The sequence below is a fragment of the Dromiciops gliroides genome, chromosome 1 (genome assembly GCF_019393635.1).
Source record: "Dromiciops gliroides isolate mDroGli1 chromosome 1, mDroGli1.pri, whole genome shotgun sequence".
Classification (NCBI taxonomy): domain Eukaryota; kingdom Metazoa; phylum Chordata; class Mammalia; order Microbiotheria; family Microbiotheriidae; genus Dromiciops; species Dromiciops gliroides.
The window spans coordinates 644,469,066-644,495,223 of record NC_057861.1 but is presented as its reverse complement, the minus strand read 5'-3'; the positions used below and the strand labels follow the sequence as shown (position 1 = coordinate 644,495,223).

Here is a 26,158-nt window from a genome sequence, read left to right as displayed (position 1 = left end):
CTCCCCAACCCCCAACCCCACTCCCTGCTTGCTTCTACAGTCATACAGACTATCAAGAAGGCAAGTCAGGCATTGATCAGCAGAACTATTTTAACCCAGAGGTGACCTCCAGAAATTGTCTGAATATTTGAAGTTGCACAAGCAACACTACCTTCCTTTCATATTTGCTTAGTTATTTTTATAGGGAACTCTTTATCTAGTTTTTCCAACTGACCAAGAGATCTACTTCCCACTATTGTATTGTCTCTGTTTCTCTTGTGAGGGATGTTGTAGAGTTGATTCCTATTTGAGTATGGGTAAGATTAGATTAGATGGTCTCTGAGATTTCTTCTAGCTTTAAGATGATGTGGTTCGTTCTTCATCATTTGATCATTCCCCAAATGTTCTCTACCTTGCTTCCCTTCCTCTTTCTTCCTCTTCATCCTCAGATGAATGTTTCCATGGGAACTGTGCTACCTCATGGTCCCTTCTAGCCAATCTCTTCCTTTTTAATATAATGTAACACTGTAGATAATTTAAATTACAACTTAAATGTTTTATAATGGTATTGAAAATGTTTATAATAAGGCTAATCTGGGAATTTATGAAAAGCAGATGAATATGAACTTTTAATAATATTCCATTTACACCTAAACTTAATGATAAAAATTATTCTTTATTATACTTGCCTTAGATTGTCTCGTGTAGCTTACAGCTTTAGAACTTCGGGCCATATCATTCATTTAAAAGGGGATGTGTATTCCCTAGGTGCACATTGAAGTTGCTCTAATTCCTGATCTTAATGGTCTCCAAAGGAATCAACTTGCCTATATCAGTAGTGTTCTTAGTCATCATCATTGTCATAGTCATGGTAGCTTGCTGGAAGAAGTACTTGTTCTGTAGTTGGGGCATCTGGATTCATTTCCTTTTTCTGATACTTCATTTTGAGACCTTGGGAAAGTCGTTCACATCAGCTTCCTCATCTTCAATACAAGGAGGTTGAACCCAATGACTTTTTGAGGTCTTTCCTAGCCCTAGAAATATGATTTTATAAATTTCAAATTTTAGCTAGATAAATGTCAACTATATATGTATTGCTTGGAATATAATCACAGGGTCAGATGTTTAGAGGTAGAAAGGACTTCAGAAGTCATCTGGTCCAACTCTATATTTTATAGATGAGGAAAAGAAAGTCTCAAAATATTGTGACTTGCTCAATGTTCACATAGGTTATGACATCAGATGTGGAATTTGAACCCAGGAATTCTGACTTCAAATCTAATAGTTTTTTTTTTTCCATTGCACTTGCTATCTTCATATTTAATTAACCGTTGTTTATATTTAGCATATCACCTGCCATTTGGAAAGATTTAGCAATTAGGCAAACCTTTTCCTATTTGCTAACCAAGATTTCTCCAGTGTTTCTTGACTAAATCTAATTTGTTAACATGATCAGTAAGCCCAAGCAAGTTCATACTTAATACAGTTCTCTAATTTCTAAACCCTAAAGATGAGCATCTTCCACATAAAGATTATAAAATCTGCTTGATTTTGACAGTGAATGCTTTTTTATTGGATGAATAATTTGCAAAGTGCTAAAGAATGTCTTAGTATTGTTTGCTATGAGAACATGGATATTAAATAATTTTAGGTATTCCTTATTCATTTTTCCCCTGGCCCAATATCAGCAAGACAAAAGATATCTACACATTGTCAGAGGAATTCTAAGGGAAAAAAATCTTAAGTGACTTCTCTTGTCTCTCAAGGCAGTTTAAAATTAATCAAAAGCCAAAAAGATGACAAAATATGAGGGATAGATTGCAAGTGAAATTAAGACATTTGCAATGATTTATAAAATTAAAAAAGAAGATTTTAATATAATAAATGTGCTGAGGATTGATCCAATATCCAGGGTCAGGATTGAAGGCCAAGAGTTTTCTGAAGAAGCAAATAGGACAAAATCAGACCTGTTATTTTTTCAAGTGACATGTAAAAATATTAAAATTATAGAACTGCAAAACTTGAATATCATATAAGACCCAAGATTAAAAGATAATGACATTTTAGGGGCAGCTAGGTGGCGCAGTGGATAAAGCACTGGTCCTGGAGTCAGGAGTACCTGAGTTCAAATCCGGCCTCAGACACTTAACACTAGCTGTGTGACCCTGGGCAAGTCACTTAACCCCAATTGCCTCACTAAAAAAAAAAAAGTCTAAAAAAAAAAGATAATGACATTTTTAAAAAACTAAGATCAGGAAAGTATAAAAAGCAGCTTTAAATAAAGTTGAGGAAAAATGTAAAACAGTAAAATCGGGCTAATATGCATATATATCTACATGTGCAATATGCATATGTATGAATACAACAACATGGACAAGAGTCAGATGTGATGAGCATTCATGGATGGTTTGGGGGTTGCATCATTGGAAGAAGAATTAAAATTAATGAGGTCCCAGATCCATTAGAAGATGAGTTATAAAGTATGTCTGCTTATGCATATGGTGGGAAGTATGGCTACATATAAGCATTTATGTCCATGTGGTATAAATATGTGTGTAAACACACAAACAGCAGTCAGATGGACCTAGGATCTCATCAGCCTGGATATTCTCTCCTATGATGCAGCTTTCAACTTAACCTTGATTGTCCTCCCCGTGTGATGACTCTTTTTCACATCCTCCAACAAATTCCACTGAGAGAGGATTAGCTATACAAAGTTTCAAAGGCCTTAACTTGCTTACTCCTGATTTCTAGAAGGTACCAGCAGAGCATCAGATGTATGTATATATCTATATATCTATCTATCTATATATATCTATATATATATATCTGGAAAAGACAGTACTAATATACAAATTGTCTTAATAATTAAACAAGGGAGAAAATGGTCTGGATTGCTTTTAAGAACTTGTAGGGTTCCTTTGGGGATCCCAGGCTTCTCCTAAAAACAACAGTTGATGCCTAAGACAGGCATTCTCAGGGTTGTATATGGCTGTGATACATGGAATATAGCACTCTAAAGAATTGAACATTGTTATCACACAGAGGAGCAATAAAGAAGCACATAGTAAGTGAAACAGGCTTCAACTTTTTAAATAATTATATGTATGCATATACTTATATGCATGCATGCATAAATTAAAGAACTAATTGAAGTTCATACATCAGAGTCCAGAGCTGAAATCTGGAACAGAGAAATAATGGGAAGGGACTCAAAGAACTCACTGATATTCTAGGGAAAATACTGTGAAACCAGTGTCATTTGAACCTTAAGCTCACTAGGTGGATTTTATGAAATAGTTTCAGGATCAGCTCAGTCTGTGGCTGGTAATTCTAGGCTAAAAGTCATGGGAAGAAGATGCCTTTTTCAGTCTAAGTGTATATCTGGAAAGGTATAAATAAATATAAGTGCAGACAGAGTTCACCCACAGGCCTAGTCCTTGTCAAAAAGCCTAGCTATTTCTCATGTTAGTTTGCAAGGAAGTATGCATAAAAATAAACTCACACATACTGCTCCAGACTCAGTTTATCTGAAAGTCTGAACATCTTCCTGCATCATTTTTTAGAGGGAATAGCTCATAAATTACTAACCTGACATTTTTATCCCATCTCCTTTTCTTCATTTACCCTTATTAAATGTTCTGTACTGTAAGTAGATGGCAGCAGGACAGGAAATAAGAAAGAGGAGAAGCAGCAGGAGATCTACATAATTTACAGACCACGTAATTAGTTGATAAATAATTGAGTTGATATTATACTATAGAATTTAGCAATGTAGCCATTGTTCAAAACTTAGTTCACAAATTTTATTTAATTTTCCAGATATAAAGCATCCTTCCTCTACTTCCCCAACTATTCTCTCCCATCTACTCTCCCATTTCTGGTGGTTAAATTGAATGTGATCTGAGTTTAGGGAGGAATCTTAGAAGTCAGTTTGTCCAACATCTCCACTCCCATCCCTACCTGTCCTCCACCCCTACAGATACACACACACACACACACACACACACACACACACACACACTTTTATAGATGAATAAATAAGGCCTTGACTAGAGTTTAAATGCCTTGCCCAAAGTTATATCAGTAATAAGTAGCAGAGCTAGGATTTAGACGCAGGTCCTTTGTCTTATAATCCATTATTCTGTGCTATGTCAACTCTATTTTATGAAAATGTTGTATAGAAACTGACACAGCTTTGAATGAAGCATTAGCCAATACTACCAGGTCCTATCCTCAGTTACTTCATGGTAATTTTCTGGTCACATTATTAAAGAAGAGGATTTTGACTCCTCACAGTCTATATTTTCCAAATGTGCCATTTCAGACACTAAAGACAATTGTAGGAATAATTGCTAGGACAGAGTCTCATCATCTTATGTAATTCAGTGGGGACCCATTAGAGAGAATCTAGTCACTTCTGAGGAAGCACTAAAATTGTGTTATTTTGATAAGTTTGTATTGGCTACTCAAAGTGGTTAAGCAAAAATGTCTGTCTTGCTTAATTAACTTATCAGGAGCTACTGTTCCAACAAGCTTGGGTTATGATTTAGGGAAAACTTGTGATAATGGATCAAGTATCAGACTAATACTTAGTGTGGCTAAAAGCAATACAAGTGCTATTTATTGAACATACACTATTTCTCTTAGGGCAACTGCGAGTTTACCAAACCCTGAAAATATATTTTTCTTCATAGTACAGATAGGAAAAACATCTACTGCCACCAGACTCTCTAATGAGGATAAATTTCGTCAGGTACAAACATTAGTAAAAATTCTATCAATTAAATTATAATTTATAGAGAGACTCTGAGTCATAGAATCTTTCCTAGTGATTTGAGGTACATTATTCCAACTTCTTTATGGTATTTACTTATATGATAATTAGATGGTATGTTAGAGTCCACAATAAGTTGAAATCAAGACTATTTGTTCTGCTTTTATGCTCTTTGCTTTTAGGTTTCAGCTCAGAACTTCTGAGGTTTTAGGAGGAAATAAAAGAGGAAAACATCCTCCCATACATAATAACTCTGGAAGACAAATAGCCTTTTTGTTTTCTGAGGTTTCTGGCCAGTGGTAAATAGCATGGTGAGCTAGAGAAACAAAAGTCTGAAAATTCATTAAGAAATAAAATCTATGATAGTAAAGAACTGGAAGCAAAGAAGATGCCATTCCATTAGGGAATAGCTAAGCAAATTGTGGTATTTGAATGTAATGGAATATTGACATTAAGAAAAAAATATAGATGACATATATTACAGTAAAAAAAAACCAATGAATATGAGTACAGAGAAGCATGGAAAAAATTATTCAACTGATACAAAGTGAAATACAGATCCCAGATATATAGTGTATACAATATAAATGAAAATAACACCAGCCACAAAACAATCTAAAATGAGTTCTATAAATTTACAAATGATAAGCTTGGTCCCAAGGTAAAACAGCTCTCCCTACTCGTTTGCAAAAATGGGTGGGGGGAGGCATTGGTCTATGGGTATGAAACATTCCAAATAATGTTAAATGTTTCAATATGTTGATTTTCTCACTGTTTTTTCTTCTTTTTCTCTTTTTTCTTTCTTTCTTTCTTTCTCTCCTTTCCTTCCTTCCTTCCTTCCTTCCTTCTTTCCCACCCCCACTCCCTCCCTACCTTCTGCCCTCCTTCATTCCTTCCTTCCTTATAAGTGTTGGTACTCTGGGAGGCAGAAGGGTGAAGAATATAGAGGGAAATCTATGTCATATCAAAAGATAATCAATACAGATCTGTTTCTTTTAAATAAGTTCACCATGAAGACATCATTTAGAATAAGATCTTTAAAGGGGTATCTTCTCAGGTTATCACAGTAACTTGTAACTTGTCTTTCTCTTCTATACCTTGTCCTCTAAAACATTTTACTATCTGAAATATCTAAAATCATTTTATGGCATAGCTTCCTATTAGTTTCATTTTATCATTACTGAAAATTTGGATTGTAGGATTCCAGTATGTAAGGTTAATTCAAATAAAACACTATTTCTGAAAAAGTGCTTTGTATTAACTTGAAAACAGAGTTACCTACCCTTTGGTTAAAGGCAAATTGATATGTTAAGAGCATCATTCTTTTAACCACTAAATTATAGACCTATGAAAAGCATGGCAATCCCTCCATCATGAAAACGTCAGTTTCATCATTAGATACTGAAATAAGCTTCTCTAGGACATTAGAGAAAATATGTTGGCTTTAATCTGAAACATTTGGAAACACTTAGGTAAAGTAAAGCAAAAAAAACCTTTCGCAACAGCCTCATATGTGAAATATGACCCACTAAACATCCAATACAAACAGTGAAAGGCTTCCTCAACACTGGCCATATGCTTCTTAGTGATAAAACTCTCCTCTTTGCTTACTTGGTATTTAAGTATTAAGCACTTAATTGTTTCCTACGTTTTTCCTGCATAAAATGTCTTTAAGGGTCTCGAGTAACTTCCTATTATGTTACACTTTTAAGATACATTCATTTTAAAGATATCAGTCATCATCACAATAAAAACAGATTAAGATATTGGGAAGAAACCACAATTTAGTGAAAAATAATATGATTTGAAGACAACAAAAGAATAAGAAGTAAAAACCTGGCAATTTAGTAGACTTGAACAATACAACATAATTGTGAGTTCTGTGAAAGCAGGGGCTATCTTTTGCTTTTCTTTGTATTTCTGGTGCTTAATACAGTGCCAGTTTTATAGTAGTTGCTTAATAAATGCTTTTTGGCTAACTAAACCCAAGCCCTGGCTAGAGTCCTTAGTCTGAAGGAAAAATAATTATATTCATTGGGGGGGGGCAGTGAGGGTTAAGTGACTTGCCCAGGGTCACACAGCTAGTAAGTGTCAAGTGTCTGAGGCCAAATTTGAGCTCAGGTCCCCCTGAATTCAGGGCCGGTGCTTTATCCACTGCTCCCCCTAGCTGCCCCCTATTCATTTTCTTTAGTTCATTTTCAGACTTTTCACCATAGATTTAGATCTGGAAAGGACCTGATCTAGTCTAACCTCCTCATTTACAAATGAGAAAACTGAGATCTAGAAGTTAAGTGACTTGTCCAAGGTCACCAAGAGAGTAAATAACAGAATACAGATTCCAACCCCAGGCCTCTGACTCCAAATGTTATATTCTCTCCATGACACCATACTGTTTCTCTTTTCATGAAAACTCATGATTGTGATATTTCAGATTCAGATATTTGCCATCATTAGCCATTAGTACACACAAGGAAATAGAAATGTGTTTGCATGTCCATAGATATATTTAACGATTAATAACTGTACAGACCTAGACTTTGTGGAGTACTTTTGTATAAATAAAATATTACTAACAGTCAAAACATAGTTTGCCAAAAGCACATGAATGAATAAATTTCCTTCTAGATTTACAAATGTAACTCTAGCTAATGAATCTAAACTTGTTCTCTCATATTTAGGTTTTAGCCACTATATATATGTGTGTGTGTGTGTGTGTGTGTGTGTGTGTGTGTACATGTTTTCTTTTTGGTATGGATATATCATTTGATCCCTACAGGTGAGCTCCCAGTATGGAAACTCCTTTCCCCCAATGCAGGTCAACAACACAAATCATTTAGATGCTTAGATAGTTATTTGAGGGAGAAAAGAGGGACTAGGAAGTTAAGTGGCTTCACTGGGGTTTCAGAGCTAAAATATCTCAGATACAGGCCTAACACAAGTAAGTCTTCCTGCATTTGATACCAGCCATATTACCTCTCATTCATATGTATGCGTATGAACAACAGCCAAAAAATATAAATAGACCATTTATATTAAGCTGGCATAGCGTAAACAGCATTACACAGGAATCCAGGAGGCCTGTATTTTAACCCTAATTCTCCAGCAGTGTGTGAAAATGGGCAAGTGAAAATTTCTAAGGATCTTAAGTTTTGTGGGTTTTTTTCCTTTGTGCAGTGGAGGAGTTGATTAGATGATTTCTAATGTCTCTTCCACCTGACAGTCTATAATCCTGTCAAACCCATACCTTGGCTGCTGTTTGCCAATGTATATCTTCCTGAGGTTCTATCTCCACATCTGTAAAATGATGGGGTGTGACTAGACGATCTCTAAATTATGGACAGTTCTGACAGTTTATGATTCTATGGATAGAGCATCTATGCTTGGATTTCATGCCACTATTCTTGGAATGAAGGACCTTGAGAGAATCTTTGGTCCATCATCATCATCATTATCATTCATATTATAATTTGTTTTGTTTTTTTTTAAGTGAGGCAATTGGGGTTAAGTGACTTGCCCAGGGTCACACAGCTAGTAAGTGTTAAGTGTCTGAGGCCGGATTTGAACTCAGGTACTCCTGACTCCAGGGCTGGTGCTCTATCCACTGCACCACCTAGCTACCCCTCATATTATAATTTTTAATGAGTAGCTGTACTGGGGAAGAGTAGTAATAATAGCTCACTTGTATATATAGCTTCAATTTTTGCAAAGTCTTCTACATAGATTAAATCATAGGATGACCACAAAAACCTGGTAGTTTAGGCTCTATTATTATCCCCATTTTCTAGATAAGGAAATTGAAGTTCAGAAATGTTAAGCATCTTGCCCAGATTGCCTCTCTAGTAAGCATCTGAGATGGGGTTCAAATTGATGTCATTCTGACCATAAGTCTAAAACATTATCAATACACTCTATCATACTCCTTCTCCATCAACATCATTTAAATGAATTTGATATAACAAGAATTATAGAATCATAACATCACAGAAAAATAGAACTGGAAGAGACCTTAGCAACCATCTAACTGTCTGAGCATCTGATGGGGAAGTTACTTCCCTTTGGTCACCTAGCTAGGAAGAAGCCAACCTGGGTCTCAAACCCACTCTTTGGGTTTTTTTTTTTCTTTTGTTTTTCGGGGGGTTTTTTGGTGAGGCAATTGGGATTAAGTGACTTATCTAAGGTCACACAGCTAGTTAAGTGTCAGGTGTCTGAAGCCGGATTTGAACTCAGGTCCTCCTGAATCCGGGGCCAGTGCTTTATCCACTTCACCCCCTAGCTGCCCCCCACACTCTTTGTTTTTAAATTCAGGGCTCATCCCCTTTTCCCAGGCTGCTGCTATATTTACAACTCCCTATCCTGTGGCTTAACCTCAATTCCACAACATAGCGGAATAGCTGTATAAGTCTCCCCACTATAAATATTGTAAATGCTTCACCTAATAGACACAAAATTCTTAGTTTGTCTTTCCTACCTGTTGTTCTTGAAATGTGAATATTCTAAAGGATAATGTTTCTAGTGCATCAGTGAAACCCAGACATATTTAATCATCATTGAAACTGTACTCCTTTAGATTTCCCCTTTTTCTTAAAAAAAAAAATCTTGTTTTACTACAACTATTCTGAAAGAAGATCAGCTCCTGTCGCATTTTGAAATACACGTTAGGAAGCAACTTCAGCTCTCAGTTACCAAATAATTCATATGCAGTCTGCAGACATTAAATTTTGAAAAAGGAGCAGCAGAGAGCCAAATTTTCTTTCATTAAATTAGTGGATATGACAGGGTTATGTAATGTTTTGGAGGGATGAAATGGTGCACATCACTAACCTTTTAGATCCAAGAAGGTTTATGCTTTTCATTTGCAACTAGATGGAAGCTTAACACAGGATTATCTACAAACCCTGCTTCTAATTCAGGTAGATTAAGTTCATCCAGATTCCACATATGTGCCTGTGGACATATTCACATATGCCCACAACACACAAGAATAAGGAGAGAATTTTCCTCTTTGTCCCACATATATGTATTAGTGAACAATTCACGTGTGTGTGTGTGTGTGTGTGTGTGTGTGTGTGTGTGTGTGTGTGTGTGTGTGTGAGAGAGAGAGAGAGAGAGAGAGAGAGAGAGAGAGAGAGAGAGAGAGAGAGAGGTCCAAGATTTTAGAGTAGCCCTATTTTATGATGGAATGGCCAAGAGACTGAAATTCTGACTCCTACCCATAGGCACCCTAACCTGGTGCTGAGGATAATGGCAATGCCTTCTCAATCCTCCCTAGCATGAATTGTGTATCGTGTCTCTTTCGGATTAGAAGAATGACTGAAGTGTACCTGAATCTGGCTCCAGGCCTTGTCTATCCGTGCCTGTGTTCTAAGGATAGCAGGGGGTGAGGCCAATCAGCTGTCAGCCTTAGCTTCTGTTTATCCTTTAAACAATTGCTATGCGCCAGGGCCCATAATTACCGGTTGGTTTTAGTTCTAAAATAAGTGTCCTAATAATTTGTCATGAAACCAACTTAAATTGTTCTGATATTGCCTGCAACAGCTTAAATTGGAGAAAGCCACAGCAAGAAATGTTTCAGTTTATTTCTACTTGCCGTCTAAGCATATTGGTAAACAGTGTAATTAAAAGCTCATTTGCAGGTTTTTTCACAGAGGTTCTTTCGATGTGGGTAAACCCTCTAAAATCCTTTGTTTTCCCACTTAATAATATGAGTTGTAAATTAGGAAAAGGAAAAAAATAAGGTCCTTGGCAAATGGCAGCCTTCACTGTCTATTCTGCTTTGGAATGCCTGCCATGTTCCTGGGGCTCAGATAATGTGTTTCTCTAGAAACATGCATAATCGGCAACGAAATGAGCTGGGACCGGGGTCTGCACAGCCCAGGGATACAAATTAGGCACTTGATATTTTAAAATTAGACCAACTGAACAGTGGTGTTCACGTATTCCAGGCGTACTGCCTGACTTACTTATAGAGGTTCAAGTGTCAGTTTATTTCACTTATCAAGAGAGGCGGAATGAATGCTTATCTGGATAATCTGATGCTGTTCAGAAACTGGAACAGAAGGACTGGCCAGAGCTTAAATCATTTCAGAGAGGAAGTGGATAAGAGTGTCTTTCTGCTGACGGTTATCTAAATTTGTAGCTTGTGCGTGCGGGTATATTCATGCGTGCACTTTCATGAGTATTTTAGTCAGCACAGCCGAGAAGAAGGTGATGAGTTTTTGTTTTTTCTCTTTGGATATCACATACATTCATAGCATTGCTAATATGGGTTATTCAGTAGAGAGACTTTTAGAAATTTAAAAAAAAAAAAAGCAAGTGAAAATCACAGTATCGGATTCTGTTTTCTCTCTAGGGACCAATTTATTAAAGTTCCCTTTGGAGTTTATTTCCATGTACAGACTCAGGAATATTGCAGTAGTGTCTGTTCCTAAGTTGGATACCAATGTCAACCTGGGTTCTCTCTGTAGTACATGGGAGTTCATGCCCTTGGGTGACCATCTATTATTACACTCTAGTTTCTTATTCACAGCCTAACATGGGACCTGTTTTCATGCCTTTCATACTTTACACCCCCAAATAGAACATAGAGGAGAATGTTCATTTGGGAGGATGACAATCCAGTGTTTGAGAATGCTGAATTTGGCAGTGAGTCCCTACCATCTGAAGCTCAAAGTAGCATGTTGAGACTCTTTTTTTTTCCTTTTCCATCTCTTCTCTACAGACTATAAAATAATCTGTGAATTTCCAGTGATGATTGACAGTGCTGCTTAATAATAGAAGGAAGCAAACCTGTAAATAAATTATTTTAAAGTTTTCTTTGTAAAGTTATGGGACCTGATAGCTGCACATGTTTGAGTCAGAATCTCAGGAAATATTCCAATTTATTGCTGAATACATTTTGGCTTTGAGATTTGGGGAAAGGAAGCAAAGGTTTTTCTTTCTAAGAACATACAAATTGAATGAAACACATCCAAAATGCTGTTAAAGGTACCTGTGGTTTTGAATATATACATGTATAAGTTTATATGTGTGTATATATAACACTTATATATGTATAGATATAATATGTGTATACACAGGTACATATGTTCTTTTAATTTATGAAGTGTGCATTGTTAGGTGGTCTCAGTAGCCCAGCTACTCTAAACATTCATCTTTGCTTGTTTATTTTTAAACACAAACATCATCCTGGTGATGTTGCATGGTTGTGAATCTTGGAATGCTACTATCTCCAAAGAACCAAAGTGGTGGATGACCCACAAGGCAATGGAGGAACACATGGTAGGCACAAATAGGCTGAAGCATATCTCCTGTTTTAGCATACGTGCTGCTGAAGCAAGCCCAGCATATTTCCCATGGTTATTTGCTTGCAATAAGTGGTTTAAGGAATATCATCCAGGAAATTATGACAAGAAGGAAAGGTGGGGCTGGTTGTGTAATTTGAGAGAAAGATAACAGATGGACAGGCAGCTCATATCTTGTACCAGTATCCAAGACATGTTAAACAGCAAGAATGAGACCTCCAACACATTGGGTAGATAGTCTTTGAAGGATCTGTGGGAGAACATGAACTGTCCGAGGCAAGAAGATAAAAGAAGAGGTGTAATTTATACTGATAGATAGGATAGCCACATCTCTGAGATGATGGAACCTTTGAAGAATTCATGGCTTACATATCCATATCACTTTCTGATTTACAAAAGACACTCTTCACAAACACCCCATGAGGTACAGTTAGCACAGGTATTTTTAACTCTGTTTTACTGAGGAAGAAATATGTATCTCAGGGCAAGTGACTTGTTCATCTGTGACCACAAAGCAGAGATGCCAGAGATCGATGTTAGGGTGAGATCCTCTGATCTTGGTGGTAATCGTGAACCTGTTCTTCCAATTGCTTGCTTTTATAAAATGTTTTATAATTGTCAAGGCTTTTTCACAAGGCAGAGCAGCATAATGGAAAGATCCTGAATTTCTAGTCATCAGGCATAGGGTCTTGCATTTCCTAGTAGTTTCCTTATCTATAAAATGGATAACACTTGTCCTTTGTCAACTTTAAAGCCTTATAAAGATGAGTTATTTTTACTATTACTATTGTTTTTGAATCATTATATATACATATATGTGTGTATCTTTTGATTCTCATAGCAACCTTATGAAGAAAACAACTGATATTTTATTTGCTTTTATATTAAAAAACAAAACATAGCTATATGTTTACTCAATAACCCCAGAAAGCCCAATAATTCAATTCAATAAAAATTTATTGAACTGCCACTATGTGCCAAACTCTGAGCTCAGTACTGGGAATATAAATAAGAAACAGACAGTCCTTGCCCTCAAGGAGTTAACACTCTAATAGGGGAAGACAACACATAAAAAGAAGCTGAAAAGTGGGTTGAGGGAAGGTGATCAAGGATTACCTGTTGCAAGGGCATGGCATCCTTTCTAATCAAATGGGAGAATTTAAGAGGAACTTGAAAACATGTTGAGCATCAAAATCTGAGTTAGTTGGCATGATGATGAGATTTTAGGGGACCTTCTTCTCCTAGTATCACGTTCTGTGGAGTACAAAGCAAACAAAGCTGCTAATGAAAAGTAGAGTAGGAATGTCAATTTCATGAAAGATATTATACTTTTACATTGAAATACAAATTTTCATCCTGGTTTTTATTTTCTTTGCTTTGTGGGTAGAAAAGAAAAGATACACTGTCATTTGATGCAGCTTGATTCTTTGAAATATTCTTAAATGCTAGTATTAACGACTCCTAAACTGAATTATAAAATGATAACCAGTAGCAAAGCTGACCTTGAAAAGAGAATTATGTATATTTGATATGTTTGAACAGTGAAATTTTGCTCCAGAATTCATGAGTAAGTTGTTCTTCAACACTGGAATCCATTCCCATCTCATTCCCATTTCTACTTTGCTTAATGCTTAGGAAAAGGAAAGGGAACTAAATTAGTACTTATTAAGCACTGACTATAAACCAGATATTGTGCTAAGTGCTTTACAAATATTATTTCGCTTGATCCCTACAAACCCCTGAGAGGTAAATACAGTTATGACCCCCCATTTTACTGTAGAGGAAACGGAAGCACCCAGAGGTTAAGTGACTTGCCCAGGATCTTCTAGATAGTGAGGCCAGATTTGAACTCAGAGTTTCCTTACTACTGGTCCAATACTTCTCTACTGCTCATCTAACAGGCCCTCTTCTTTCCCATTATCCTTAACTATTAGTGTTCCATCCCTCTTCCTTCTCATATTATGATATACACCCTTATCAATCATCCAGTTAACATTAATTATCTTCTTTGTGTCAGGCACTTTGCTGAGTGCTAAAGATACAAATTAAAAAGCCCCTGTCTCCTAAGAGCTTCCAACATATTAACGGATAAGTAAATAGTCTAGGATATAGACAAAGTAAATACAAAGTGATGTGCTTGGGGATAGGGAGAGAATAATACTGGGGGAATCAAGAAAGGCCTCTTAAAGGAAGTGGTACTAGAATGTAGAAGAGTCAACAAAGAAAGGTAGATAGTGTTTTCCTTAAGTTCTTTGGAAGAATTTTGAGTGCAAGGACTATTGTTTCATGTTGTCTCGGTATCCTTGGTGCCTTGTATATAGTAGGTGCTTAATAAATGCTATTGGAATTGATTCATATGAACATTTCGCAAAGTGTTGTCCAGTTGGAAATATTCCCCACTTTCATATGGATGGTATATCTCTAAGACACTACTCATTGTTGTACTAAGGATTATGGTAATGAGTTTTAAACACTAGTCTTACTTACCATGATGCCTGAATGTTTCTTGCCAGCTTGGTTGGCACAACATCCATTTCTATAGAAACATTTTCATGAATCTGAATAATCCATTTTTTTCCTTTTTTATCTAAAATAACTTACATATGATAAAAACTACCATATGTTCTATCTAACATTAGCATTTTTGCCTGTTTTATGTGAACACTCACATTTTTGTTATCTCTACCAGTAAATAGTATAACTACCTTTTTCTGTAGGGATTTTGTAACCCTAACTACAAAGAAGGGATATGTGGTTCACTGGAAAGATTTCTGGATTTGGAATAAGGATACCTGAGTTTGAATCTTCCATTTGACTCATATTGCTTCTGTGGACTTGGTAAAGTCCTACCTCCTCTCTGGCCCTCAGTTTGCCATCTATAATATGGGAATGGGAAAGTTTGCGACTAAGTAACCTCTAAGTTTACTTCCCTCTTTAGATCTGTTACTGTCATCATATTTTATATATATATATATATATATATATATATATATATATATATATATATATATATATAAAATTTCTGAAAAACTGGTCAATTTTAAAGACATAGCTACCAATTTTACTGTCTTTCCTCAAATCTGATAATACCTGTACAATTGTTATAATTTCAGTTATGATGGAACAAGGAAGAAAAATAGGCTATTTCTTTTATGATATAAATAATATTAGGCTTACTCTGTCTGGAAATTACTTTCCACCTCCCTATAGTGTTTCAAGTGCACTCACCCTCTTCACCATTTTGTGTTGTTATGAAGTAGTATAAGGAGTATTGAGATTTTAAAAGTCACTTTGGAAAGGTGTTTCTTTGCATCTCTCTCCCTACCCTCCCTCATTAAACTTATTCTCTCTTCCTTTTTGAAATAAAAAACCAATTAACTTTTCTGTGTGAGCCAATTTGCAGGTACATGGTAAGCACAGGTTAGAATTAAGGAGAAATGATTACTTATGATGATGATCAGCGTAACTGATGTGATAAATTATGATTAATGAGTAAATTAGCAGCAAAGGATGTAAATGAGTCAGCTTTGAAAGCCAGATCTACCAAAAGGATGTTGAGGGATCTGTAAGACTGCTTTTTGTCAAATACTGTGGCTGTGCTTAATAGCCTTTTGAGTATATTACCATTTAGAGGAAATATAAAATAGCCAATAAATCTTATGTCATTTGGCTGCATCTCCACTCTATGAGAGTGGGAAATTGTATGTAATACGTGGCTATTCATCTGTTTCTGCATAAGGACCTTCATCACTCTATTGAATGTAAACTGGTGCATAGTCTGTGTATTTTGAATGTATAAATAGCTAGCAAGAAAACCCCAGGGCTTGAAGTGAAAACTGTAGAGTGAATGACTAAGTAGCACTCCTAGTTACATATTTTCATTAAGAATGCATGAGTCAGGGCGGCTAGGTAGCACAGTGGATAGAGCACCGGCCCTGGAGTCAGGAGTACCTGAGTTCAAATCGGCCTGAGACACTTAACACTTACTAGCTGTGTGACCCTGGGCAAGTCACTTAACCCCAATTGCCTCACTAAAAAAAAAAAAAAGAATTCATGAGTTGGCCACAAGGAATGGGAAGAACAAATTCATAGATTGTATCTAAGAATGAATTTGGACCATTTACATTCCCTTGTAGAAATTTCATGTCTATAAACACATAGAATCTGTTACTATTTTAGGCCTAAGTTATATGGTGATTCCTACCAAAAGCTCAGAAAAAAATATATAATCTAGTGGGTTATTAAGTGATTATGTCCCATTCCTTCAGGTCAATCCTTGACTTGTGCCTCACCAGAATGTGAAGATAATCCTAGATTCTCAGAAATGTGCCAGTAGAGAAGAAGTTTTACTAAACCCAGCTAGCAAGCAGGAAAGGCTTCCTGTATGGATATGTTTATGGAATGTATTTATGACTAGCCTAAGTTCAAAGAGATGTTTCTAAGATCAGAGAGATACTTAACACCTGCGGGTGGTTTGCATTCAATGATGGATATTTTTTGTTTTTGTTTTTGATAAGTCATAGCACCTAATGAAACAAGGCATGGAGTCAATCCACCATCATTCTTTAAGAGTTTACTATATGGGGCAGCTTGGTGGCACAGTGGATAGAGCACCAGCCGTGGAGTCAGGACTGAGACATATTAGCTGTGTGACCCTGGGCAAGTCATTTAACCCCAACTGCCTCACCCCAAAAAAAAATTAAATAAAAAGTTTACTATATCCAAGGCAGTGTGCTAAGCACTGGGCATAAAAAGAAAGGCCAAGATGGTCCCTGCTCTCAGGGAGCTCATATTCCAATTGGGGGAACCACATGCAAACAACTGTTCTTGTTGTTCTTTGTACTTCATTTTCCAAGAGCACCATGACATCAGGGTGATGTCACAACTTGCACTGAGTTGGATTTAAGTGAGGAAGGGCTGTGCAAAGTCACCAGCCTCATTCTCTCCTTCTGAGCCATCTGGGTCCAGTGGCAAAATATAGATCAGAATGATTGGAGATGGCCCTGGATGTTCAAAACAATTGGGGTTCAGTGACTTGCCCAGCTTCACACTACTAGTGTCTGAAATGAGATTTGAATTCAGGTCCTCCTGACTCTAGGGCCAGTACTTTATCCACAATGCCACCTAGCTGCCCTATGCAAACAACTATGTGCATACAACATATGTACACTATAAATGGAAAGGAATCTCAGAAGAGAGGCACTGGCATTAAGGATGAGGGAGGTAGAGAAAGCATCTTGCAGAAGGAGCCCTTAGAGACCGTCCAGTCCAATCCCTTGTTTTATAGATGAGTAAACTGAGGAATAAAAGGGTGCAGTTACATGCCTAATGTTTCCATAAAAGAACTTGAAGCCATTCCATTTTACTTCTTAACCATATGCCAAGCCCTGGCATGAGGCAAATAAAGCTCTTACTTTATTGCAATTCATTTGTCAGCATCAGGACTATGGCTGACTAATATATTACAGCATGTGTCATCTTGGTTTTACCATAGTTCTCATGGAGTCCAATTACATTGTACATTGTAGTAACATGAATGAGGTCCCTTGTATAGCGTGTGCTTATCAAGCTAAGAACAAACATACTGGAGAATTTAATGGATGAGAGAAATCACATTTCCAATAGTATTATCTCTCTTAAAATATCCAAAGAAGCATGTGCCGAGTTTAACTATTATAGAAATATAATGGAATTTTAAATCTAGTTCCTTTACAAATAGGTTACTAATCAAATAGATAAGATAGGTGACCTATATAAACTCTGCAGAGTTGTCACAAAGGACTTGGATGGATCATGGAGAGGAATCAGGCAGCATAAGATACCAATGAAGGAAGTATCCTGCCTATGAAGTCATAGATCCATCCATTAAAACATTGAAGCATGATAAGAATTACAAGGTGTTGATTAGAGGGGAAAGAGTCTGTGGTTGGGAGATTGTTGGGAGGCCAGTTTGGGAACCATTACAATTATCCAAGTGAGAAGTAAGGTTATTTCAGGGCCAAGCAACTGTTTCTGCTGTAGGGATTGTTCAAGAATTTTCGATTGGAGAGGTTGTCTACATACAGGCATAAGAGCAGACTGCATATATATATATATATATATATATATATATATATATATATATATATATATATATATATATATATACACACATACATATATATATATATATACAGGCATAAGAGCAGACTGCATATATATATATATATATACACATATATATATATATATATATATACACATATACACACACTCAGGAATACAATGATCCAAGACAATCCCAAAGGACTAATGATGAAGCATACTATCTACCTCCAAAGAAAGAACTGATATTGATTGGACACAGACTGAAGCATGCTATTTTTCACTTTCATTTTTTCTTTTATTCAAGTATTTATGCAAAATGACTAATATGGTAATGTTTTATATAATTAACATGTATAACCTATATTTTAATTGCTTACTTCCTCAGGGAGGAAGGATAGAATTTGGAACTCAGAACTTTAAATAAAAATGTTTATTATTATAAAAAATGTATTGGAAGATCCACTGAACTTGGGGTGAACATATTGAACTAACTTGGAGTCTTGACTACCACTTAGTAGCTGGTGAAACCTGAGCTTTCTTATCTATAAAATTAGAATCAATAACTCTAACCCTACCTATTTCACAAGTGGTTGTGAGGAAAGCACTTTATAAACTGTAAATCTCTATGTAAGTGTGTGATTTTCCATGAGCGTTCACTAGCATATTTAATAATGCTTCTATGAGAAAACACTGCTTCTAAGTGAACATTTGGCAAATAGCCTTTTCATAAATTCAGAGCTACTTGTATATTCTTATGGGTATTAAAATTCCTAAAAGACTGTCAGTAACATTGCACGTAGTAGGCACATGATTAACATTTTTTGACCTTAGTTGAGTTGGTACAGATGTTGGCACTCTGTCTCTCTCAGTCTCTCTCTATCTCTCTCTCAGTCTCTCTCAGTCTCTCTCTCTCTCTCTCTCTCTCTCTCTCTCTCTCTCTCTCTCTCTCTCTCAGTCTCTCTCAGTCTCTCTCTCTCTCTCTCTCTCTCTTTCTCAACTAGTCTGTACCATGATTAAACATTCCTCTTTGAGGACTGAAGGTATTTTCTTATGACAAATATCCTCTTTAAAAACAAATTGCACTATTTAAAGAAATGTTAATCAGCTAAAAGAAACAAAGCCAATTAGTTACAGACTGTTAGTTTTGTTCCCTATGCTCCACATTTCCTGATGTCCGCAGATGCATCTTATTCATTAGAATTACATTAGACAAATTGAACCCTTATTCCTTCTTTTCATCTTTGCATCCTGTGATCTTTGAAATGATTTAGTTTTAAGACACACCAGTGGCCAGACTGTTTAAGAAAAGATCGTACTTCTAAATTGTTCCTAGTAATCTGCCACACCCCTTTTTCCATGGTTGAATGATATTTATGGAATTAAAAGTGCACACACATTGATCTCTAGGCCTGTTTAATGAAGTGTATGGTCTAGGTGTTTTGTTATTTTTTTTTAAAGCTCAACTCAGCAGTTTGTCAAGGAAGGTTATAAATAGTTTGCTGATCCTCAATCGACTCTGCTTTAACATTAGTAAGAAGCATGGCATTCCAATAATTGTATTTACCATTAGAAAGCTCAAGAACTAAGGTCTAGTTTGACATCCCCACCAAAAAAATCAGCATCAGATGGCTTGGATATCTCATGGGACACTTTAATGAAAAACCTTTGAACAGTCCATGCTTTTGTACAGCAACTGTGGGTCAGATAACTTGTCCCAAAAGCAATGAGTAATATTTTGGAAGCGCTTTAAGATTTACAAAGTCCTTTCCTCACAACCATGCTCCAAGATGATTATCCATTGGTTACTTATGGGATGCATGTAGAGAATGCAGAGTCCTTGAAAACAGACAGCTTCATGTGACCCGTGAGTTCTGGAATTACAGCCATGCTTCTTCCCTGACTCATATACATGTTTTAGTCTCTCAACTTTCCATTTAGAAAATAGACTTTGAGGGCTTGAGAGTAATTTGACCTCCTCAGTGCCCTGCATTAGTTCAATAAAAGATCGTACTCCTCAATTGTCAGACCTGCCTTGAGAATAGTTACATTTTGCAAAGCCAAGAGTTGGCAGCTACAGGCAGATAACAAAGGCAGTTAACTATAGTGATAACAGAAGGGCGCCTATCAGAATACTGGGGTCTGAGAAGTTGAAGCTCTTTCACTTTCTACATCTCAAGACATTTCTTGTCTCCTCATACGATACTAGACCCTCCACTGATCAATCACTTCATCATTTTGGTCAAAACTGAGAACTTTAATCATGTAGCTCTGAGATTATTTTCTGATTCCTGAATAGATTTCTTTAGTGCATATCGTTTCTCTGATTCTTGCCCTTTCTTTCCATCTCCAGACTATTTTTGTATCTTTCTTCCATTGCGTTTCACAGAACATTTAGAACCAAAATATAACTGGCTTTTCATTTTCCTGCCCTGTTGTTATAAAGTGGAGATTGAAAAGAAAATCGTATATTGTATTTTTTGCTATCCTTAGATACCTTTCTGTGTTCTTTTCTTCCAGCTTTCCCCAGTGTATAAAATGGTAGATGGGTGGATGGTGTGGCCAAGGTTGAGGGACAAACTATTCTAGAATTTTAAACTACTTTTCAAAGAGAAAAGAGAACCTATATTGTTGTTATTCTGGGGAGGGGCTGAGAAGAGGGAAGGCATTTTTGGGGGGGTAGGGTTGGTTTTTCTTAGTGATTTAGTGTCAAGGCTTCTGGGATAGTTCATAGTGTACTGGACATGGAGTCAATTTCAGGAATTGATAAATTAGGTAAAAAACATAGATAATAATCACAAAATCAGTGAAGTTTCAAAAATTACCTTAACATCACAGAAGTTTTAATATATATAGATATGTATATATCTATATTGATATGTGTGTATGTGCGTATATGTGCATATGTGTATATATACATACATACTCACACCCAAATCTATAAACAGTATTTTATTTTGACAGGTAGAGAGGTGTGGTTCTAGTGAGAAAGCTAAAGACAAGACTTAAGAGTTTCTAGTTTCTCAACTTTGCATTTAGAATATTGGCTTTGGGGGCTTTGTAGTAATTTGACCTTTCCAGTACTCTTCATTTGATCAGTAAAAGAGAAATAGGAAAATCAAGAAGGAAAGTCTGTTGGGAGAGAAAGCAAATTCTTTTCTTTTAGATATGTTCAGTTTAAGGTGTTAGAAGGAAGGTCAAGTGAGCAGCTAGGTGGTACAATGGATAATCAGATGCTGGACTTGGAGTCAATACAACTAGAGTTTAGATTCTACCTTATATTCTTACTAACTATGTGACCCTGGGAAAATCCCTTTACTTCTGTCTGTCATTGTTTCCCTCATCTGTAAAATGGGGATATTAGCATCTACCTCATCGAGGTAATTGTGAGGTTTATATGAGATAATAAGTGTAAAGCCCTTTATAAAATTGAAGCACAATAGAAATATTAGCTATTACTTTTATCATATATTTAGCAAGTACCTGGTTTGGGTCTCCCTTTCCTTTGTATTAATTTGATATCTTCAATACTCAACAAATTATTTCTGATGTACTTTACACCTTTTACCTTATACCCAAGACATGAAAAACATCTAATAAAAACAAATATCTTATGGATCATTTATTTTTTTGTCTAGCCATTGGGTATATTAATGTCCTAGGGATTTGTCATTGATCCTCTTTGAAAATGAAGGAAAAAATGGGACTTTAATGAAAAAGAAGACTTTCAGATATTTGTGATGAAAAGACCTGAACTGAATGGCAAATTTGACTTTCAAATACAAGACCCTAGAGAACCATAAAAAAATTGGAGCTGGGGGACATACCTGGGGTCGTGCAATATACTGTTTAAGTTATCGGAAAAGGCAGGAGAAGAAAAGAAAGCAGGGAAAGGTATCTAAGGATGGCAAAGAATAGTGGCTATGGGGGCAGTTAGGTGGCACAGTAGATAAAGCACTGGCCCTGGATTCAGGAGGACCTAAAATTCAAATTCGGCCTCAGACAGTTGATACCCTGGGCAAGTCACTTAACCCTCATTGCCCCACCAAAACAAAAAACAACAGGAAGAATAGTGGATATAAGAAATTAAATTATATATATATATATATATATATATATATATAACAAACACATTTTGTTTTTAAAGATAAATTGTTTTTAAAGATAAATTAGCACCTTTCAGGTTTGTGGTAGATAGAACTTGTACTTTAGGTATAGGTGGGACTGGATGACCTCTGAGGTCCTATCCAAATCTAGCATTCTGTGATTTTGTTTTATTTTTTGTTTTGTTTTGTTTTTTGGATGCTTTTCCTAAGTCTCAAATTTATGATTTTATGATTCCATGAAAAGTAGTGATGACAGTAAGGAAGCTTTAGGAACAGAGATCACCCAGAATGATTATCAAGCCATCTTGGGATGGTTTTATTCCAAGTAAATGGGCTCATTGTTTTGGGATCATCAAATTATTAGCCTACTTTTATTCAGTCATTCTACATCCTACTCTTATTTAGTCACTGTCTTTGAGTAAAATAACAAAGGTACTTGCTTAGAAATGTTTCTTTAAAAATAAGATGGTAACAAAGATGATGGTAAAAAGAGAAAAAAATGATCATTTGAAATAAAGGCAGAAATGGGAAAGTTGTTTTTGTTGTTTTAAATAGAATGGTGGGAAGTCTTAGGAAACTTAAGAGAATTTTTAAACGAAAAAATTCATTTTGATCCCTTGTAATCCATTTGTTTTTGCATTCTTATATCTCCCCCTTCTATTCTCATCTTCCTTAAAAACAACTAAACAAACTAAAATGCAGTTATTATCATCCATGAATTTTAAGGTTTATTGACCTTTTCTTCTTTAGTACAAGTTGGGGATTATATTTCAGGTAAGGGAGTTTGCCATGTATGGGCAAAAGGGCATTTCTACCACAGACTCCTTATTTCTGTTTCTGGTCAGACCTCCTAATTTGGCACTGTAATTTCTTGCCTCCTTAAAATTTTCTTGGATTTATCTGAAATGTCACTAATTTTAATAGCTCAGAAGTAGCAAGACTGCTTTCTGGCCATGCCCTGATAGCAGCATCAAAGCAAGGAGCTAGAATTTTATTCACTTTGATTGATGAGCTCATTTTGGTACAGAGGACAAATTGGATTTTTTTATAATGGTGATAAAAATTAATGTGTGATGTTGCTATTCGGATGTTATTGGATCTCTGCCTTAATACAGATTTTAGCAATAAAAGCACTAACAGATATCTTGACCTGAAAGTTACCCCCTTACTCTTTGTAAACTACCCTCAAAGGTAACTTACTGCTTCCCAATTTTGTAGTCTTTGTACTTTGTCCTTTGAAGGTTTGGGTTGATTTTTTTTTTTTTGAGGAAGGTGGGTGAGAATAGTAGAGATGATTGTGTCTAGCTTCCATCTTATGGTGTTCTTTATATTCTTCTTTCAGCACCTCCAAGATTTACTCGAACTCCCGTTGACCAGACAGGGGTCTCTGGAGGAGTCGCATCATTCATTTGCCAAGCAACAGGAGACCCAAGACCGAAAATTGTCTGGAATAAAAAGGGGAAAAAAGTCAGCAACCAGAGATTTGAGGTATTAGGTCCATTGTTCTGTTCCTCTGGGAAAAGGAAAGGGAAAAAAAGGTCTTTTAAAAATTGGCTTTGGTTGCTGCTTGTTCATTTTCCCTAAATGAAACAAATCAGTTACCACAGACCAATTGACCTATGGGGAAGTTGTCTTTAATTGTTTGACGTGTGGAATGAGCGATGTGACTAAGAGTGGTAATACTCTGATAGAGTATTGCCTATCAACAGATTGGATGAAGCAATTCTATTAATTAAAACATCTCAATCCAAACCAAGAAAAAGAATGTAGATGATTTAACCTGAGCAATGATTCCTAGCTCTCTCTGACTCATCGAACCTCACACCAAGCCTCCAATTTCCTTGAGAAAACATTACCACTACCTCTCCCTTTTCCTTTGTTTCCAATTGTTCTATGGACCAAAGGTTTCCCATGTTTTCCCCACCCTACTTTCTGTGAAATAAACATGTGACTTTTTTAGGTGTTCTAATATAGATTTTCATGGTAATTACAGTGAAACATGTAGGGACATAAAATAATATACAGTAGGGGGAAAAATCATAAAACTGCAATAGTTTTTTAAAACTCCATAGAGGTAAGTAACCATGGGTCTTAAGTTGCACATTAAAATTCCAATTGGAGGCAGGCCTTTGGTCTTCTCACTCCCAGTATTTCAAATCTCATCCATTCTTTTAGTGTTTATTTTTTCCCTTCAGATTCATACCACCTACAGCTTCTCTGAGGTGGCTGTGGGATCAAGCTTTCAGTTTTGGCAAGGCTGCTAGTATTCTCAGTCCATTTTAGGAACTGGTTGCCTTATGGTCTTAGGTACCTGCTGTGGAGAAGGTACTTCTCTATCTGGCTGCTAAAAAATCCCTCCCATGAACCTGAAATTATTCTCCTTTACAGTAACTATTCGTATTGGTTTTTTGGAAGTTATTTTCTTGGAAGGCCCTATATGTGATTCCTACATTCCCAGCCTTATCTCTTATGACCCGCCCCCCTTCAGATATCCAGTGCTTCAGATAAATTGAAATGCTTTGTCTGCTGAGCATGTGATTTACTTCTCCTACCGTGCCTCTCTTTCTTTGCTTATATTATCCTCTCTGCCTTGAAGGTTCTTCCTCCCCTCTTCATCCATTGCATTCTCATAAAAATAGTTCATCATACTTATTTGGTTGTGTTGTATGGCCCTATTAAACTGCTAACTCCTTGAAGTTGAGAACCATGTGTTATGTTTTACTGCATCCAGCACTAAGCAAAGGACTCTTCATACAGTAGGCAATCAACAAATGTGTACTATTAGCTGTTTTTTTCAAAACCAGTTCCCATATGTCCTCATGAGACCTTTAAGATTGTCTGAATCAAATGTATTCGCTATTTTTAAGGCTGGTTCCAAGTTCTATATGAAATTTTCTTTCTTAATTTCTGATTACAAATTAGCACTTGGGCTGGCTCTCTTTCTGGTAGAACTCTGGCCTCAGTGGCACCTAGATCTTGTCATTGGTATATATGCTTCTTCCTGTGGGCCACATCAGACTGAGACTACTTCCTGTGCACAAATGAGAGACATTGTTGCTTTGGACAAGTCATTTATGCTTTTATTGTGGGCCACAGTTTTCCCCTCTTTAAAACGAAAGGGGTGACATCTAAGGTTCCCACAGTTCGAACATTCTAGAAGCTCTAGTTTCTTATCTGATCGATGCTTCTAGGGTTCTAGTAATTAAAAAAAATCTAAGATGATGGCCCAGTAAGTGCTCTTTCATGAACTATCTACCCATTTCATAGGTTTGCTTTGATGGTTCATCTTTTCAAGGCAATGGTCTTTTTCAAAATCCTGCCACCACAGGTTTATAGTAGAAAAACAATCTTGCATATATAGTAATACAAACATATCTGAAGGAAGCAAATATGCCTAATGCTTGGAAAAACTCACAGGATAGAACTTATTATTAGCAAAAGAAAAAATCAATAACTAACAATCCATACCAGCCTTCTTTCTCATCTGTACAAAATTTATATGAGCTTAATCTACATATACAGACATTGAGAGCATCTTTAGTAAAGGTATGACAAAGGGAAAATAAGGCTTTTGCAAATAATGATCTATGGTAGAGTATTTTTACAGGCACATAAATTACTGAAACACACAGAGAATACAAATTCCTACTATTTATATTGTTTTATTATAAAAAGAAAGCATTTTATTTGATAGAGCAAAACGTTGCTTTAAAGGCTCTCCAGCAAAACATATGCATATTTCAGTGAACTAGCAGTCATTTATTGAATGCTTACTTAAGTATTTAATACTCTACAAGGCATTTGGAATACAAATGCAGAGGTGAGACCATGCTTACCCTCAAGGACCTTATAGGCTACTAGATATAAAAACCATGTAAGATTCCTTGAAAGAAATAAGGATAGGGATGACT

At 36.2% G+C, this 26,158-nt stretch overlaps 1 protein-coding gene across 1 annotated transcript in view; it reads left to right on the top strand.

Moving 5' to 3' along the window:
- Positions 1 to 26,158, top strand: part of PTPRD (protein tyrosine phosphatase receptor type D) — a 2,680,207-nt gene that overhangs the window by 2,279,140 nt on the left and 374,909 nt on the right. Inside the window, 1 exon segment of the mRNA XM_043972034.1 lies at positions 23,590 to 23,735. Within this exon segment, the coding sequence (XP_043827969.1) occupies positions 23,590 to 23,735 (146 nt within the window).